Source organism: Carettochelys insculpta, chromosome 2 (assembly GCF_033958435.1).
Source record: "Carettochelys insculpta isolate YL-2023 chromosome 2, ASM3395843v1, whole genome shotgun sequence".
NCBI lineage: Eukaryota > Metazoa > Chordata > Testudines > Carettochelyidae > Carettochelys > Carettochelys insculpta.
Window position 1 is genome coordinate 199,539,513 of NC_134138.1, and position 16,221 is coordinate 199,555,733.

At 41.5% G+C, this 16,221-nt stretch overlaps 1 protein-coding gene across 3 annotated transcripts in view; it reads left to right on the forward strand.

The window, feature by feature from the left end:
• CAPN7 (calpain 7) overlaps window positions 1-16,221 on the forward strand; it is a 53,835-nt gene that overhangs the window by 26,998 nt on the left and 10,616 nt on the right. For 2 of the 3 annotated variants that reach the window (XM_074988298.1, XM_074988300.1), the window contains 9 exons: window positions 1,306-1,452; window positions 4,673-4,779; window positions 5,814-5,934; window positions 6,472-6,616; window positions 8,607-8,706; window positions 10,568-10,703; window positions 11,445-11,520; window positions 14,617-14,762; window positions 16,080-16,142. In XM_074988298.1, the coding sequence (XP_074844399.1) occupies window positions 1,306-1,452; window positions 4,673-4,779; window positions 5,814-5,934; window positions 6,472-6,616; window positions 8,607-8,706; window positions 10,568-10,703; window positions 11,445-11,520; window positions 14,617-14,762; window positions 16,080-16,142 (1,041 nt within the window). The remainder of the gene's footprint in view (window positions 1-1,305; window positions 1,453-4,672; window positions 4,780-5,813; window positions 5,935-6,471; window positions 6,617-8,606; window positions 8,707-10,567; window positions 10,704-11,444; window positions 11,521-14,616; window positions 14,763-16,079; window positions 16,143-16,221) is intronic. The other variant, XM_074988301.1, reaches the window with a different exon arrangement.

The window sequence follows — 16,221 nt, forward strand, 5'->3', positions numbered from 1 at the left end:
TCTCTCTGCAATCTCTAATACACATGACTAGCCCACTGTCTTTAGCCACACCTGGCTTGCAGCGGTATCCTGTTTCCTTTGTCTGGAAAAACCTGTTTATCAACTTTCTCTGAATACCTGGTTTAAATACATTTTACGTTCACATTTGTTGCCTCTGTAATATGGAGATATGCATCTCACAGAGCTGGAAGGGACCTTGTGAGGTCATTGAGTCCAGTCCCCTGCCCTCTTGGCAGAACCAAGTACCATCCCTGACAGATTTTTAAATCTATTTGCCCCAGACCACTTGGCCCCCTCCATGGCTGAGCTCACAACCCTGGATTTAGCAGGTCCATGCTCAAACCACTGAGTTATCCCTCCCCTCTTTGACATATACGTGTTTGTAGGTTAATCACACCTCTGTCACATGGGAATGTTAAGGGTCAGTGAGTTACTAGTTTTCCAAAGATACGTTTAAATAAATATCACATCAACTGTGGTGTGTTGAGCACATCAGGCCAGCTAAGTTTTACATACCAAAGAGCCCCTAGCTAGCTGAATGTCCTTTTTCATGTCAGTCCCATTGAAGTGACTGGAGAGGAAGGTTAATCGCACAAAAGTTTAAGGTTGGGCCATTAACTTGTGCTTCTTTAATGGTCTGCACCAATGACAGTGTCAAGATGAGGCTAAGATTTATGAAGCCATTACAGACCATTTTTGGAGTAAAAACTCACATGCTAGTCTGCCTGGCTTTAAAATGAGAGATGTTGTTTTAAAACCACCACCATGCAGATGATCCTTTTGAGAAGAGGAAAAACTACCAATCGTTGCAAGGCATAAAGAAACTTTTAATGGAGGTGATGGTGTCTCATACCATTGTCCCCTCAGATTAATAACTATCCATATTTCTAATTGACTGAGTGGGCGGGAGGGTTCTATGCATTTAGTAATATTACCTCACTTTTATATAAGCCTTTCCATGAGTAGATCTCAAACAGTTTTATAGAGTTCCATGGTATTATCCTATCATGCAGATGGAGAAAGTGAGACTTGAAGTGACGTGATTTGTCCACAGTCACCAAGCCTACCAGTGGCACAGCTTGGAATAGGATCAAGGTCACCTGAGTCCCCATTCAGTGTTTTATCTATTAGGGCACACTGCTGTTATGAATTGTGTTTTTAAGTTAGGGAACAGTGTTCAGTTTCCTCACGGTCTGACAGCAGCTATATGAAATAGAATGAATTTCTGAGGACTTTTGTCCTTTGAGAATAGTGTAAAATGTTTGATCGCACTTATAATGATTTCTGTTTGCTTATTTTGCTCAGGTGATAATAGATGACCAGTTACCTGTAGATCACAATGGAGAGCTTCTCTGTTCTTATTCCAACAATAAAAGTGAATTGTGGGTGTCCCTGATAGAAAAAGCTTACATGAAGGTCATGGGTGGATATGATTTTCCTGGATCGAATTCTGTGAGTACCAGATTATTCTTCACAAGAAGCAAAAATGTCCATGTTGATCATCCCATAGCGCACATTTTTCCTTCTGGTGAATAGTGAAAAGATCTAAATACATTGTCTGGGGATAAGAATGACTTTTTTTTTTATGTTGCTGTCTGGATTTGTGTTCACACACACTTTAAAAGGTATTTTGATGGTTTTAGTAAATATAAGTTAAGTTGCTTTTAGCATCTCTCAGATTACATATGCTACAGACCATGACCCTGACTTTGCAAATGCTTATGCATATGCTTAACTGTGCTCAAAATGGGGGAACTGCATTTCAGTGAGAGAGCTTGTGGATACAGATATACACAGACGTCTTTTCAAAAATAGGCTCCAAACTTGCAAAGTATGTGTGTGTTATTTTGAGAAGTTTCACTGGGGCTCTTTTATGTTTCATAGAATTGTAGTTTTGTGCCTTACAGAAATAACCCTCTTGGTCTTCAGTGCCATTTGTATATGTAAGAGACATTCCTCCTCATTAAGTTGAGGTATTGGCTAGGGGAGGAGCACATCAAACATTTTAGTGCTCTTCTACACATGGTGCTAATATGTACATGTGTAAGTGAGATTGTTCTGTCAAATAATACTAAGGTACATAGTTATGTAATTTGGTATTCACCTAGTAATTTCTTTAGCAACCACACTAAATAATGCTCAGACTTAATCTGAGAGGCAAAACATGTGCATAGAGAACTGGACCTATTTTGCAGAGCAGACTTGGGTTTCTAATCATGTGAAGAAATGCTTCCTAACATTTGAACTCTGGCAGCGTATTTCTCATCATACCAAGTTTTATAGAATCATAGAATACTAGGACTGGAAGGGACCTCAAGAGGCCATCAAGTCCAGCCCCCTGCCCCAATGGCAGGACCAAGTACTGTCTAAACCATCCCTGATAGACATCTATCTAACCTGTTCTTAAATATCTCCAGTAAGGGAGATTCCACAATCTCCCTTGGCAATTTATTCCACTGTTTGACCACCCTGACAGTTAGGAACTTTTTCCTAATGTCCAACCTAAACCTCCCCTGCTTCAGTTTAAGCCCATTGCCTCTTGTTCTATCCTCAGAGGCCAAGAAGAACAAGTTTCCTCCCTCCTCCTTATGACGCTTTTAGATACCTGAAAACCACTATCATGTCTCCCCTCAATCTTCTCTTTTCCAAACTAAACAAGCCCAATTCTTTAAGCCTTTCTTCATAGGTCACATTCTCTAGACTTTCAGTCATTCTTGTTGCTCTTTTCTGGACCCTCTCTAATTTCTCCACGTCTTTCTTGAACTGCGGTGCCCACAACTGGATACAGTACTCCAGCTGAGGCCTACCCAGCACAGAGTAGAGCGGAAGAATGACTTCTCGTGTCTTGTTCACAACACACCTGTTAATGCATCCCAGAATCATGTTTGCTTTTTTTGCAACACTGTTGACTCATATTTAGCTTGTGGTCCACTATAACCCCTAGACCCCTTTATGCTATAGTCATTCCTAGACAATCTCTCCCCATTCTGTATGTGTGAAACTGATTGTTCCTTCCCAAGTGGAGCGCTTTGCATTTGTCCTTATTAAACTTCATCCTGTTTACCTCAGACCATTTCTCCAATTTATCCAGATCATTTTGATTTATGACTCTATCCTCCAAAGCAGTTGCACCTCCGCCCAGCTTGGTATCATCTGCAAACATAATAAGCGTACTTTCTATGCCAATGTCTAAATCATTGATGAAGATATTGAACAGAACCGGTCCTAACACAGACCCCTGCAGAACCCCACTTGTTATACTTTTCCAGCAGGCTTGAGAACCATTAAGAACTACTCTCTGGGTACGGTTATCCAGCCAGTTATGCACCCACCTTATAGTAACCTCATCTAAATTGTATTTGCCGAGTTTTTTGATAGCCTGTTGATGTCTGTCTTGAAAACCAAACTTCACTGCTTTTTATTTTGGTTACTCGGCTTCTTTTGATCCTTGGAGTTGGTTTGTCAGAATTTCTTGCTGAGTTTTGGTCTTGCACAGAGAGTAACAATAGAAAAATCTGTAGCATTGGTGTCCAAAAGAAATTTAACAATTGCCGCTCCTCTCCCTCACCCGATACACACACACACACACACACACACACACACACACACACACACACACACACACACACACACACACACACACACACACACACACACACACACACACACACACACACACACACACACACACAAACAAACTGCCAGTGACTCACCGTGCTGTGCCCCCTGGCCCCACACTGAGTGAGCCGCAGGAGGAGACACCTCTGTCGCTGCTGCCACACGCTTGTCCCACTAAGTGGTGGGGCATGTGCCTGGAGGGGTGGCAGCTCTAACGAGCTGCTTCGCCACACCCCGCTGTTCGGTTTGCCATGCCTGGCAAATGGACAGCATATTGGACACCGCGGATCTACACTAAGTTTGTTCAAGTCACTACATAACATGCAATTTCTGAAGACAGGAGAGTTGTGAATGAGAGAGAACAACTCAACTTCTAGCAGTTGTTTCAATAAAACATAGAACCTCCAGCTCTTAATGATGCATCTCCTTTTTTGAATAATCAGAGAAGTATTTCCAAATGCCTTCACTGTTCTCCAAGACCTGTCAGTACTGGCCGTAGACAACTTGGGAGGCATTTCTTTGAGTTTTCATAGCCCTGCTTATTTGGAAGAGGGAACAGGAAAAGGAGGGGGGGAAGCTTTTTATTTGAAGTATTGATGTGAAACCTAGTATTGCACTTGAAAATGGATGAGTGCTAGTTAAATTGAAATTGCTTTTATCGTGCATGTCTTTTCACCATGTAGAGCCAGTTGTGTCTTGCAGATAAGCAAAAGCTTAAACTGATGAAGGTGCAATTTGTGTGTGGCAGGACATGACAGAGGGTCATTTTGGGACCTAACTGTGTGCTCGGAATTTGAAATCATGAGCTTGGAACACTGATAATTGTACTCTAAAAACACACCCATGGACAATACTGGATTATGAAGACACTTGTTTGAGAAAATCTTTTTCTTATGCTTAAGTACAGCCTTGTCTAATGAAATATAGCTCTTAAGTGTGGAGTGAGGGCGTATAGCTCTGTATGTACAGTATACACATTTAATATAAAGCATTTTAAAATACACTCAGAGACAGCTTAATGTGTGTCTTTTGACCAAATATGCTTGCATTTCAGAACATCGATCTCCATGCACTGACTGGCTGGATACCTGAGAGGATAGCTATGCACTCTGACAACCAGGCTTTCAATAAGGACAGTTCTTTCCGAATGCTCTATCAGAGGTAGAGGCTTGTTCTTCTTTTCCTGGTGACAAAAGTGTGTCAGTGAAACTGATGCATTAATTATATGACAGTGATTAAAATGTGAAAGGTCTTTGTCACTAGGTCAGAAAACACGCATTGTGGTCCAACCACATAGAATCCTTCATAGCGCCTTTGTGCCCTGTCCTAGGAAGTCCAGTGGAGGAAGAGAGTTAGCAATGCCTTTGACAGGAGAGGCTAATGGAGAAACAAGGGGGCTCTGTTAACAGAGGAAAAACTGGGTCCCCTATTTCTATTTCACCAAATTAGGAAGCGTCTTACTTAGCCAACCACTTTATTCTCATTGCCAAGGAAGGCAGAGCACCAATGTGATGGGAAAGGAATACTGGTTTGGCCTGACCATCAAAACAAGCAAACATTGTGTGCCTGACACACAAGACGTCACATTTTCTTCAGCAGATTTATGACCTCCCAGTATGCTGGCAGTCACTCTTCTGATCTGTCTCTGCATTTAGGCATTGGGGGCTAACTGTTCAGAAACTACCTATGTGCCCTGATGCTAACCCAGCCTTTTTGGTGAACAGACTGATGTAGGAATGTGGAATTATGTGCTTTTCATCCTCTGGTTCTTAGAAAATTTGTCCCCAAGATCATAAGTGCAGATGCTTATGAATATGTTTGATGTATATAGCAACTGATTAGTGTCAAAGGATCGAACAATGTCTTGGTTGGAAGATTTATTTCAGTGACTGTCTTTAATAAATGATTCAGTATAAAACTGAATCTAACACATTTTCACGACACCAGTAATTTTCCTATCAGAGCCTGATATTAAATATTGAAAAATCACTATTATACTTCTTTATTGAGCTTACACAAATAATTTGTCTCCTTGGGAAAAAGATTTATGTGCACTCCAGGTTTGCAAAGTTTTTCTTAACAATACAACTGCTTGTAGACCGTTTAGTATTCAGTAAATGCAAAATAAACCAGTGTTATATCGTTACATTTGCTCATAAACTAAGCTGGCTTCATTCCTCTTCCCAACCACCCAGATTTCACAAAGGCGATGTCCTTATCACAACAGCCACTGGAGTGATGTCTGAAGAGGAAGGAGAGAAATGGGGTCTAGTTCCAACCCATGCATATGCTGTTCTGGATATTAGAGAATACAAGGTATCCAGTAAAACAAGAAGCTTTGTATTGGGTGCTTTTTACACTCCTGTAACCTGTTTTAGTAGATAGTAGATAAAACACGAATGCCCTGAGAATGATGGAGATTGGCTTGAAGAAGGGGCTAATTATCTTCAGGAGCTTTATCAAGCTATTCTAAAAAAAAAAAAATTAACGTATTTCATTGTGACTGTGTCTACGCTACAAAAGTAACTTTGAAGTAAGCAACTTCAAAGCTGAGTATCTACATACCCCCTACTTCTAGGTTAAAATTTGAAGTAGGGCACCCCTTCATTCGTGGGAATGGAGTAGTGACTTTGAAGTTAGACTTCCTTACCTCGAAGTTTCCTTTGAAGTAAGGAAAAGCGTGCGTACATGCTCTGCTGGCTACTTTGAAGTAGCCCCTTACTTCAAAGTTATTTTGTAGTGTAGATGCAGCCTAAGTGTTTAATTTGTGTACCTATTAGGTAACATTAAGAATATGTTCACTGTTATCTTGACAAGATAAACCAGAGATTTATTTATTTAATGTTTCTCTAGGGGCTTCGATTTCTCCAGTTGAAAAATCCATGGAGTCACTTACGCTGGAAAGGAAGATACAGTGAAAATGATATGACAAATTGGACCCCAGAGCTAAAAAAATACTTAAACTTTGATCCACGAACAGCTCAAAAAATAGACAATGGTAAAATGAATGTAAAGGATGTTAAGTATTTAAAAATACACACTCCCTCCCCACCCCGGTTGACCTTTCTTTCTTTTCTTATATATAAGGATGATATAATTGAAAGTTTAGGAACAATGATCTCTTCTCAGTTTGAGTAATTAGGAGCAAATATGTGAGTGGTCAGTTTCACTGTTTTCACACAGCAACAGGACAAAAGAAAGTAAACAAGGTTGCCCTTCGTGTCTTGCAAAATCAGGAAGGAAGTTCCTTTTACTTTAAACTCATGTTTCAAAATTGACTAAATTTCAAGTCAACTGGGTCATGTAGTATGTGTGAAATTAGGAGGTTATTTCTTTGTACTCTATTTTCCTTTTTTAAGCTAGTGTGTCTTTGCCCATCTTTAATATTAAGAAACTTCATAATATGGTTTACTAATACGTGAGTGGACTCTTCGGTACTTCATTAGCTGTTTTCCTAGCCTTCAGAAATACATGTCCATTCAGTCTTCGTAAGAAATGTTTTGTTTTCTTTCTCCCAAGGAATGCTTGCTATCTGTAATTGAGATTTCAAGATTTTTTCCATGTGCTATACTTCAGTATACACATGGCTTTAATTGTATGCATTTGTTGACTGGATGTCTGTAAGTGGCTGCGATTTCTTTAAGGTCAACAAGACTACTACATAATCATGTGGAGAGATTGCTTTAACAATACCAGGTACTGTCATGTTGCCCTAGCTTTCCCTAGGGAGAACTTAGTACACTGCATCAAGGAAATCATTGTGGACTTCCCATGTGACAGGGCAAAATACTGCCACCAAATCAGCCAGTTCTCCAATGCTACAATAGCTGCTCCACTTTGGAAATAGCGTAGGGATTTCATTTTTTTCTTTTCCCTGTATGATAACAGTGGTGTCTCTTGTCTGCCCCACTGTAATTAATTAACCTTTCTCTGGTCAGTGGTCATATTTTTCACAAAAAAATGGACACAAAGGCAACGAGATTCTATTTTGAGGAGTATGGTGTAAATAGCTAGGTGGAAAAACATTTTTGGTTAGTGAACAGCAATTCCCCTTGACACTGTGGCTTTATAATCTTCAGGGAAGGATTGCAGGTTATTCATTTATTAATGCATCACTTAACAGTACTTGGATTTAAATCCCTTGGCTCTGAAGTACGTTTGTAAGGATGTTACTTTTTATGATTGGATTTGGCTGTGACTGGTCTTGCTGTCAAAATGTACAATTGCCATGACTATGGATATTCTTTGTACGATAAGCCTAAAATTCATCTGGATTATCAGCTTGTTACAGTACTGGGAGCATGTGGAGAGTTCAAGGAACATGATTTCAGTAGCTTGTAATAGTGTTCGCTGTGGTTGCAGTTGGGTGATCTGGGAAAGCATAATGACTGCAGGTGAATATTGTAATGATGAAGCAAAATCCAAGTGAGTATTAAGTGGAACGCCAGGGAAAGATCTCAAACAAAACCACATGTACTTTCCTCCGAGTAACAGCTTGTTCTACTGGACAAGTGATGTCATCTCTCTGATGGACCTTCAGCTGAATAGGTAGAAATCGGTAGCTAAATTGCGCAACCTGAAGGTTACCTATAAAATTTTTCTAACTTTTGAGACTCCTGAGAAAATAGGGGCAACACAGGAGTGATTAACATAGCCACTTGTAGGAGGGCACAAGGATTACACCTTTTGCTTATCACTTAGAATGCAAACTATTCTTTCTGCTGAAGAAAAGCAGAGGCCTAACTGATCAGCAGAGACAATGGCCTGATGATGCCTCGGTGTCAGCTTTTGTCTCTCTTGGCTTATCAACCAGGCCTGTGGTGGAGATTGTTCTTAGGCTGGGGTAAGTGAACAATGTGGACCTTTGGCATGCAGATTCTCAGGAGTGAATTGCCTACATGCTTTGGTGCTTGTGTCTCTTCGTGGCCCCACAAAATAAGTTGAGCAAAGAAGTTTGGCAAACAACAAAAAATGTGTTTTCTTTGTAGGGATTTTCTGGATTGCCTGGGAGGATCTTTGCCAGTATTACGATGTAATTTACTTGAGCTGGAGCCCAAGTCTTTTTAAAGAATCAACATGTATTCACAGGTTAGTTTGACAGAAATGACTGAAGTGTTCAGCTCTACAACCTAGTGAACTACTTGGATGTTTTTTTAAGTAAACATTCATTTGACATGTAAAATGCCATTATTGATGTGGCATTTACCTTCTGTCCATTCTCCTCATTAATACCCAGTTTCTGGGCATTGCTGGAGACCAGTCTCTTCATCAAAGCCCGACATCCCTCTTTAAAACCCAGGGTCCATATGGTGTTCCTCACTGGATTTCTGAGAGTGCAGTGTAGCACCTCAGTGGAGTTACTCTGGATGTGAAGTGGGAGCAGAAAGCAGACTGTGGCCCATCTCCTTTGGGATGTCAGGCTAACTGCTGGGAAATTGGACTTGCTTTAGCCTTCTGCATCTTCCATCCATGCTTTCCCTCGATAGTCTGCTGAGAGTGCGTGAAGAACAGACTGTTTACCTTTTACTTATCCCATGTCCTTGGAAAGTTATTAGTGCATCCACCTGTCCAGTGCACGTAGTCCCTCCCAGATAAATAAGAATATTTGCTTTTTTGAAAAACACTGAAATTAACTTGGGTTGGATGTATGCTATTACCTTAGCCCTAACTGCATTTCAGCATTCACTGACGTAAGTCTTATTCCTTGTGATCAAATCAATGGACATCACTCCACCACCCCACTCCTTAGCTCCCCATTCTCTGGTGCATCAAATGCTGGCTTCTTGTCATCTCCTCCTAAGCTGTGTGTAACTCTGCCCCTCCTTACTTCTCTGAATTCCTCTTGCTTTGTGTTGCACTTTTGTCACCTCCACTTTGCCAGTGTGCCCAGCCTATTTGCTCTTGTATCAGCTTCCCGTGAACCCCTTCGGGCCTCCTTCTGTGCCCCTTGCTGTCTGTGCATGATAGAGCAAGGGCTTTGGTAGAAGTTGTATCCACACTTGCCTCAGCCTTGGACAGACCTGCTTTGGCTGTGGTGCTACAGCAAAGCCTTTAATGCATACATCAAGTAAAAGACAGGGAAACGTTGTTTCCAGTTCCCAAGTGTCTGACTATCCTTCGATTGTTGGGGACTTTGCCTCATCTGTCAGGAAAGCAGCTCTGGTGCGTGTAGTGGCAGTTACCAGAAAAAGTAATGATAGTAGCTGGGACCTGCTAGTTGATGATGCAGCATTCCATGGATCACATGTGAGTGAAGTGGCGAACATTCATTCGAGGGACGAAAAGCACCTGTATTCCCGTGTACATCCCCAGGGGGCTTTTTAGGCTTCTTAGTGAAGCATTAATCCCCTTCTGTTGTTCACATCGAGTGGCTTCCTCCAGGCAACACGGGGGGAGCGTGAAAGCTTTGAAATTATGATTCAAGCTGCTGCTTGTCCAAAGGTGAAGCTGCTAATTAAAACTAAAAAGCCCTCCTCACCACCCACCCCCAGCTGTATGAAACTGGAAGGACTGAGGTGTGGAGATTTTGAATCTAGCCATATTGGAATAGCATTTAAACAGACATCCAACCACAGAAAAGCCAGATTCTCTTCCTCAAGCCATGCGTGGCAATAGCTTGTTGCCCCTTGGGTGTGTTCTAAATCATGGTTTTAGTTTTTATAGTGTTTTCTGCTGTTCTGTGTAGTCGCTCTGCCAGATCACTGCACTGCTCCTATTCAGAGTTCATACTGCACCAGCTATCTGTAAAAGAAAGCGTTGGGGATGCTGTTTCTCACACAGTGGTGCTCTGTACCCATTATCATGTTTACAGCTAGGAGCTCTGCAGGTTTCAGTGGGAAATCATTTAGATTTTATGATCAAGGGGCGGTGTCACTCACATACAGGATTTACAGTTACATGAAGAAATAAAAGTTAGTATCTTATTCATTACCGTGCTAATTCCTTTTAGTACGTGGGATGCGAAACAAGGCCCAGTGAAAGATGCTTACAGCCTGGCTAATAATCCACAGTACAAACTGGAAGTACAATGTCCACAAGGTGGAGCTGCTGTCTGGGTTCTGCTAAGCAGGCACATTACAGACAAGGTATTCGCTTCTTCTCATGATTAATCCAGTACTGTTTTTCTTGCATGTTTTATAACAATTGAGAATGTAGTCCAGTCTGAGTACAAAATTGTCTGATTCTCTCCATCTTCGTGAACTTCATTGTATGTCTGTCTTTTTCAATCACAGAGGCAGTGGGGAATTCAGATCATGGTACCTGAATGTATGTCACATAGCTCTTGTTTGGTCCTCGTTAGTTTATTGTGGTCAAATGTCTGTAATCATTGAACAGTTTTTATTCGTGTTTTTTAAATGAAGGTGTTCTAAAATTTACAGAGAGAACCTATCTCGTAGAACTGGAAAGGACCTTCAGAGGTCATCGAGTCCAGTCCCCTGCACCCACAGCAGGACCTATCGGCACCCCTGACAGTTATTTTTTTTTTCTAATGTATTTCCCCCAGATCCTTAAATGGCCCCCTCAAGGACAGAGCTCACAGCATGTAGACATCTTACACCTCTGGAAAGATATTTTTTTTCCATCACTAGTAAATCCACTCCTAATCAAGTGTAAGAAATGTACTAGAGGCTTGATTTGTTGTCCATGATGTCCTTGGGAAATTTTTCACTGACTAGAGTGAGAGCTAGAATAGGCACCTCAATAAACAAATGCCAAATCAAGCCACACTGGTAACATAAAAGTGATAGAATGTGAATTTGAATTACACAATGCATTAGTAGTAGTTTGGAGTTTACATTCAACTCTTTTGAATACTCTCTTTTTAGGATGACTTTGCACGCAATCGGGAATTCATCACAATGGTTGTGTACAAGAATGATGGGAAAAAAGTTTACTATCCAGGTATGTGTTTTCTAGATATCAAAGCGATGCACAGGTGTGGATTAAGACATGCTCGTTTTTTAAAGAAACTGCCTGGAGTCATTCCTGCATGAGAAACTCCAGGGATGAGTGGGAGATTCAGACTTCAGTGGGGTCAGTTGGACTCTGACCGACCAACAATGTCTCAGTATATATTTCGGGCTGCTTCAGTTGTGAAGAGAACTAAAGGGCAGAGGCCTACCCTTAGCTGTACCAAAATCCATTGGCACTTACCCAGACACAGTTTTTAATATATCTTTCTCTTGTGGAACCAGCCACTGTGCCTCCACAGACAGAGTAGCAAATGTTGAAAGGGAAGTGACAACAGGCTCCTGATTCCCTAAAGGCACAATCGTTCCCTACTTTTGTGGAACAAAGGCAAGTGGAACTGTTTTAGGGTTGTTTGCATTGAGCGGGAACTGTGGGTGCTCAGCATCTCTGATCAATGCCACTTGTTTAAATATGCAGTTCAGCAAAGCATTTATATCTGTACCTAAGGCCATACTTACAGATAGGCACATGCTTCAGTATGTTGAGGGTATGTCTACCCTTGCATTCTTCTTTTGAAAGAAGTATGCAAATGAGGGAAATTGAAAATGCAAATGAGATATATTTGCGTATCCAGCACATCATTTGCATATTCTAATTTCGAAAGAGCTTCTTTCGAAAGAAGAAAGCCAGTGTAGGCGCTGCTCTTTTGAAAGTAAACCCCATCTTCGAAAGAATCCTTCTTCCCATTATTTCTTTTAAAAGATCTTCAGAATATGACAGTCTTGTCCAATTTCTGAATAGCCACTGGAGTACTCCCAGTATCCTGAGCATACTGCAAAGTGCTGCTTAGTTCCTGAATAACCAGTTGAGTATTAGCCAAGTCTTTCAGTTGTAAGTCCCGTTATTTAATGGGAAGAAGGATTCTTTCGAAGATGGGGTTTACTTTTGAAAGAGCAGCCTCTACGCTGACTTTCATCTTTCGAAATTAGAATATGCAAATGAGGTGATGGATATGAAATGTATGCCTCATTTGCATTTTCAGTTTTCCTCATTTGCATGCCTCTTTAGAAAGAGGAATGCAAGTGTAGACACATCCTGAGTGTTTAAATATGTATTTTCATTGCCTAACCTTAGCCCCCAAATTTGAATGCCTTGGTCAGGATAAGCCAAACCTCCTTGCCTTGGGCTCAGTGGGATTATTTGTATGGGATTGCCTTCATTGCAATGATGTGTGTGGTTTCCGTATCAAGACAGCTGTGTAAATTAGAGCTGAGGCGGCACAGGTAGCAAGGCAAGATCAGTGCCATCTAGGGGAACGTTGAATTGACCTTGCCTTGCTACATCAAGGTAGAAACTACCTGTGCTTTGTCCCCACTGAGAGTTGCATCAGGCTAGCAGTCTTGATGTATAAACCAGACTCATTACTGCAGTGAAAACAGTTTAAGGCAATCAGGACTGGGCCCATTGTTGGTAACACCCAGGTAGCTCCCTGTGTGAGAACTGGGTTTGAAGTTGAGTTGCTGATGACCCTTTAGAGAAGGTTAGTTAATTACGCTTAAGCTGCCTTTTTAGTTTTACTGCAGCAGTTGCTGGTAAGGGCAGAGCCCATCAGCTGCCAGCTTTCGTTCAGTGAATTCTGCCAAGGAGTTCCTCTTTGATTCCAGGCTTGTTTCTGCAGCAAAGGTCCTTTGGGATCTAGGCAGAGTGTCATCCATTTTTACAAGAGCTGATCTCATTAGAAGCGTTTGTGTTCCTTCCTGCTGTCTCCGGGATGCGCTTCTGATGTGCCTAGCACTAGCAGTGGCACTTACGTGGCATGTTGGACCAAAAAACATTCTCACCAAGTGTCAGTGAATTTGTAGGATAAAGGAAATAGTTTAATCTGCCTGTGAAGGATATATGTGAGGTTTCCAAAGAGGTTGTTTAATCTTTTACAACAGATCTGTCAAGTGGGTTTTTTTTTATTGGAGTTTTTTATTGGAGTTTTTAACCTCTGACAGATTCATCTAGCTCCTTTTAAAATGGCTTGCAACTGGGAATCACAACAGATGTGTAAAGCTGCAGTATTCTTTTCACCCATCTGTGAAAATGTAGTTTAATCCTTTGGCATGGGAGAGGTGGATTTCCCAATGCTAAGCTTCAGTTTGTATTCTGTTGATCCCTTTCCCTATCTCACTCTCTCAGTTAAAAAGAATAGTGTTCCTTGTCAGGAGGATGAAGGGCCTGAACCTGGACCTATTGAAGTCAATGGCTAGATTCCCATTGATTTCAGAGGAACAGAAACAATCCTGAAAAGAACAAAGGTTGCCTGTAAAAGGCTGGATCTTATTGGAAGGTTCTTAAGCACGATCTCTTAGATTACATCACTGTTCTTTCAAACATTACCTATCTCTGATAATGCATACATCAGACTGCAGCTCTGTGGGTAGATAGTGCAAGACAGTCTGCTGTTACAAAGTTAGAGAGATACTGTGTTGTCTGCTAGAAGAGTGTACGTGGGGGAAAGGGGAACTGGAAAAGAGAAAATACATGTTAGGAAGCTTCCTTCTTAAAGCTTTGGATGCTCCCACAGCTCTGATCCTGGCTTTTGATTCCTGAACTTGCTGTGCTAGCCCAGGAAGGAGCCTCCATAAAGGCTTCATTGGAGGAAGACCTTTGAGAGTCTCTCCCCCCCAACCCTCAAATATGATTTAAGATTCTGGGTTTTCTTTAAAATGCCTGCTTAAAATCACAATAGGACTCTCTCGAGATACTGGGTCTGATCCACTCCCACTGAAGTCACTTGGAAGTTGGATTGGGCCCATGATGCAGGAAAAAGGCATCTGTGGCACAAGTGGATGCTGTCTCATGCCTGCTTCCCATAGCCTGATTTGTTAGAGTTGCTCGTCAAAGACTTGGAGTCTTTATCAGTGAAAGTGGATTTTTACGGATAGCGAGTCTGGGTTGAGCCTGTGTTCTTGTCACCAGCTAGGTGCCAGTGGAACGACTTTCCTGGCAAAAAGCCCAGTGAGAAGGCAAACTGGATAGAGATTTTCCCCAGGGCTGGGGAGTTTTGACGGTGAGAAAACAGGTGTCTCTTTCTTTCAGCTGATCCTGCCCCATATATTGATGGGATTCGGATCAACAGCCCCCACTATCTGACCAAGATATCGCTGACATCTCCAGGGTCCCATACGTTTACGCTGGTGGTATCCCAGTATGAAAAACAGAACACGATCCACTATACTCTCAGGGTATGTACTATAGAGGACCTAATCTGTATTATGAATGGAGTATTTGAATCTGGTGGGAAAACCTAGCAAAGAAAATATCCCGCTCCCTACTGTTAGTGTTGAAAAGAGTCTAAGTTGATTGCCCTATGTTTCTGTGTGTGTGTTGACATGAATATAGCTATGTTTTGGAAGGGATTGGGAAAGATGTAAATGATGGACAGGAAGCATTGGAGGTAAGTGCTTTAGTGAGTGTATGTCTAGAAAGATGATGACAGGTGTGATTTTCAGCTCAGATAAATACACACGTGTGCTGAGGTGCTAAAAATAGCCATGCGACCCTGATGGCACAGGGTTATGTACTCAGGGGGTCAGGTGAGACCATAAGCACGTGGCTAACCTGAGCCACTGCCTACCTCCCTGACCATGCTGCTATTTTAAATTGTTAGCTGAGCTAGTGTGTGTCTTTGAGTTGAGAATCACAGCTCCAGCTGCTGTGCGGACATACCCATGTGTGGATAATCCTCTAGGGGCAGAAGAACCAGTTCTTGAGTGCAGTGCTTACAATTACCACAATCTAGAACTGCTGCAATCATAATTTTATAATAGCCACACAGGACTAGGTTAAAAAGATCAAAGTATTTTTATTTCCTCAGCTGGCATTGAACATCTGCTTTGAGGTAAAAGACTAGAGCACCAGTTCATCACTGCACTACCCAGCTTTCATCTTCTTCATATTTCAGTAAAAGCGCTTTAAAGCATTTGTTCCCTAAATCCTCATATACAGTAGTCAGAATGGAATGTCATCCCGTAACTGACAAATCCTATGCTATTGTGTTAAGCCTTTCCTTTGCTACAACAGAAAAGAGAACAGCTCATTCTCCCCGCCCCCCCCCGGCGTTCTTTGTACTATAAAAATGTGACATGGCTTTGGGTGTAGTTCAGTCATGCTTGTGCCAGGGCACCTCTGGCTCACCAAATAAATGTAGTACTGGTGGAAATGAACACTCCCTGCTACAATTTGACTGACGCCTGTATTGAGCTCTGTGTTTAGTTAAAACAATTTGACTGTTCATGAACTATGAAAAATGAACTGCATTCTGAACAAAGGAATGTATGCAAAGGACATTCTCTCTCTTGCTTAGAACACTAAATTGTATGAATTTGCTAATCTCAATTGTCAGTTTGCACCTGCTACCTATCTGAGACAATATTTGGACTCAATCTCCTAAATAGCAATGCACATAAAGCCCCCTTTTTTCTTGAATGATATTTTGTCAGGGCTTCATACTGTAACTTCCTGGTTGATTTTTGTGACTGCATTCTTCTTCCATAATCTAGGTGTATTCAGTATGCAAGTTTACATTTTCCAAGATTCCGACACCGTACACCATCTCCAAACGGGTAAGAAATTGGATTTCTTCTGTAAATCAATGCTTCTTGTTAATCTTATGGGGGTGTGACATTTCTGATATTTGTCTCT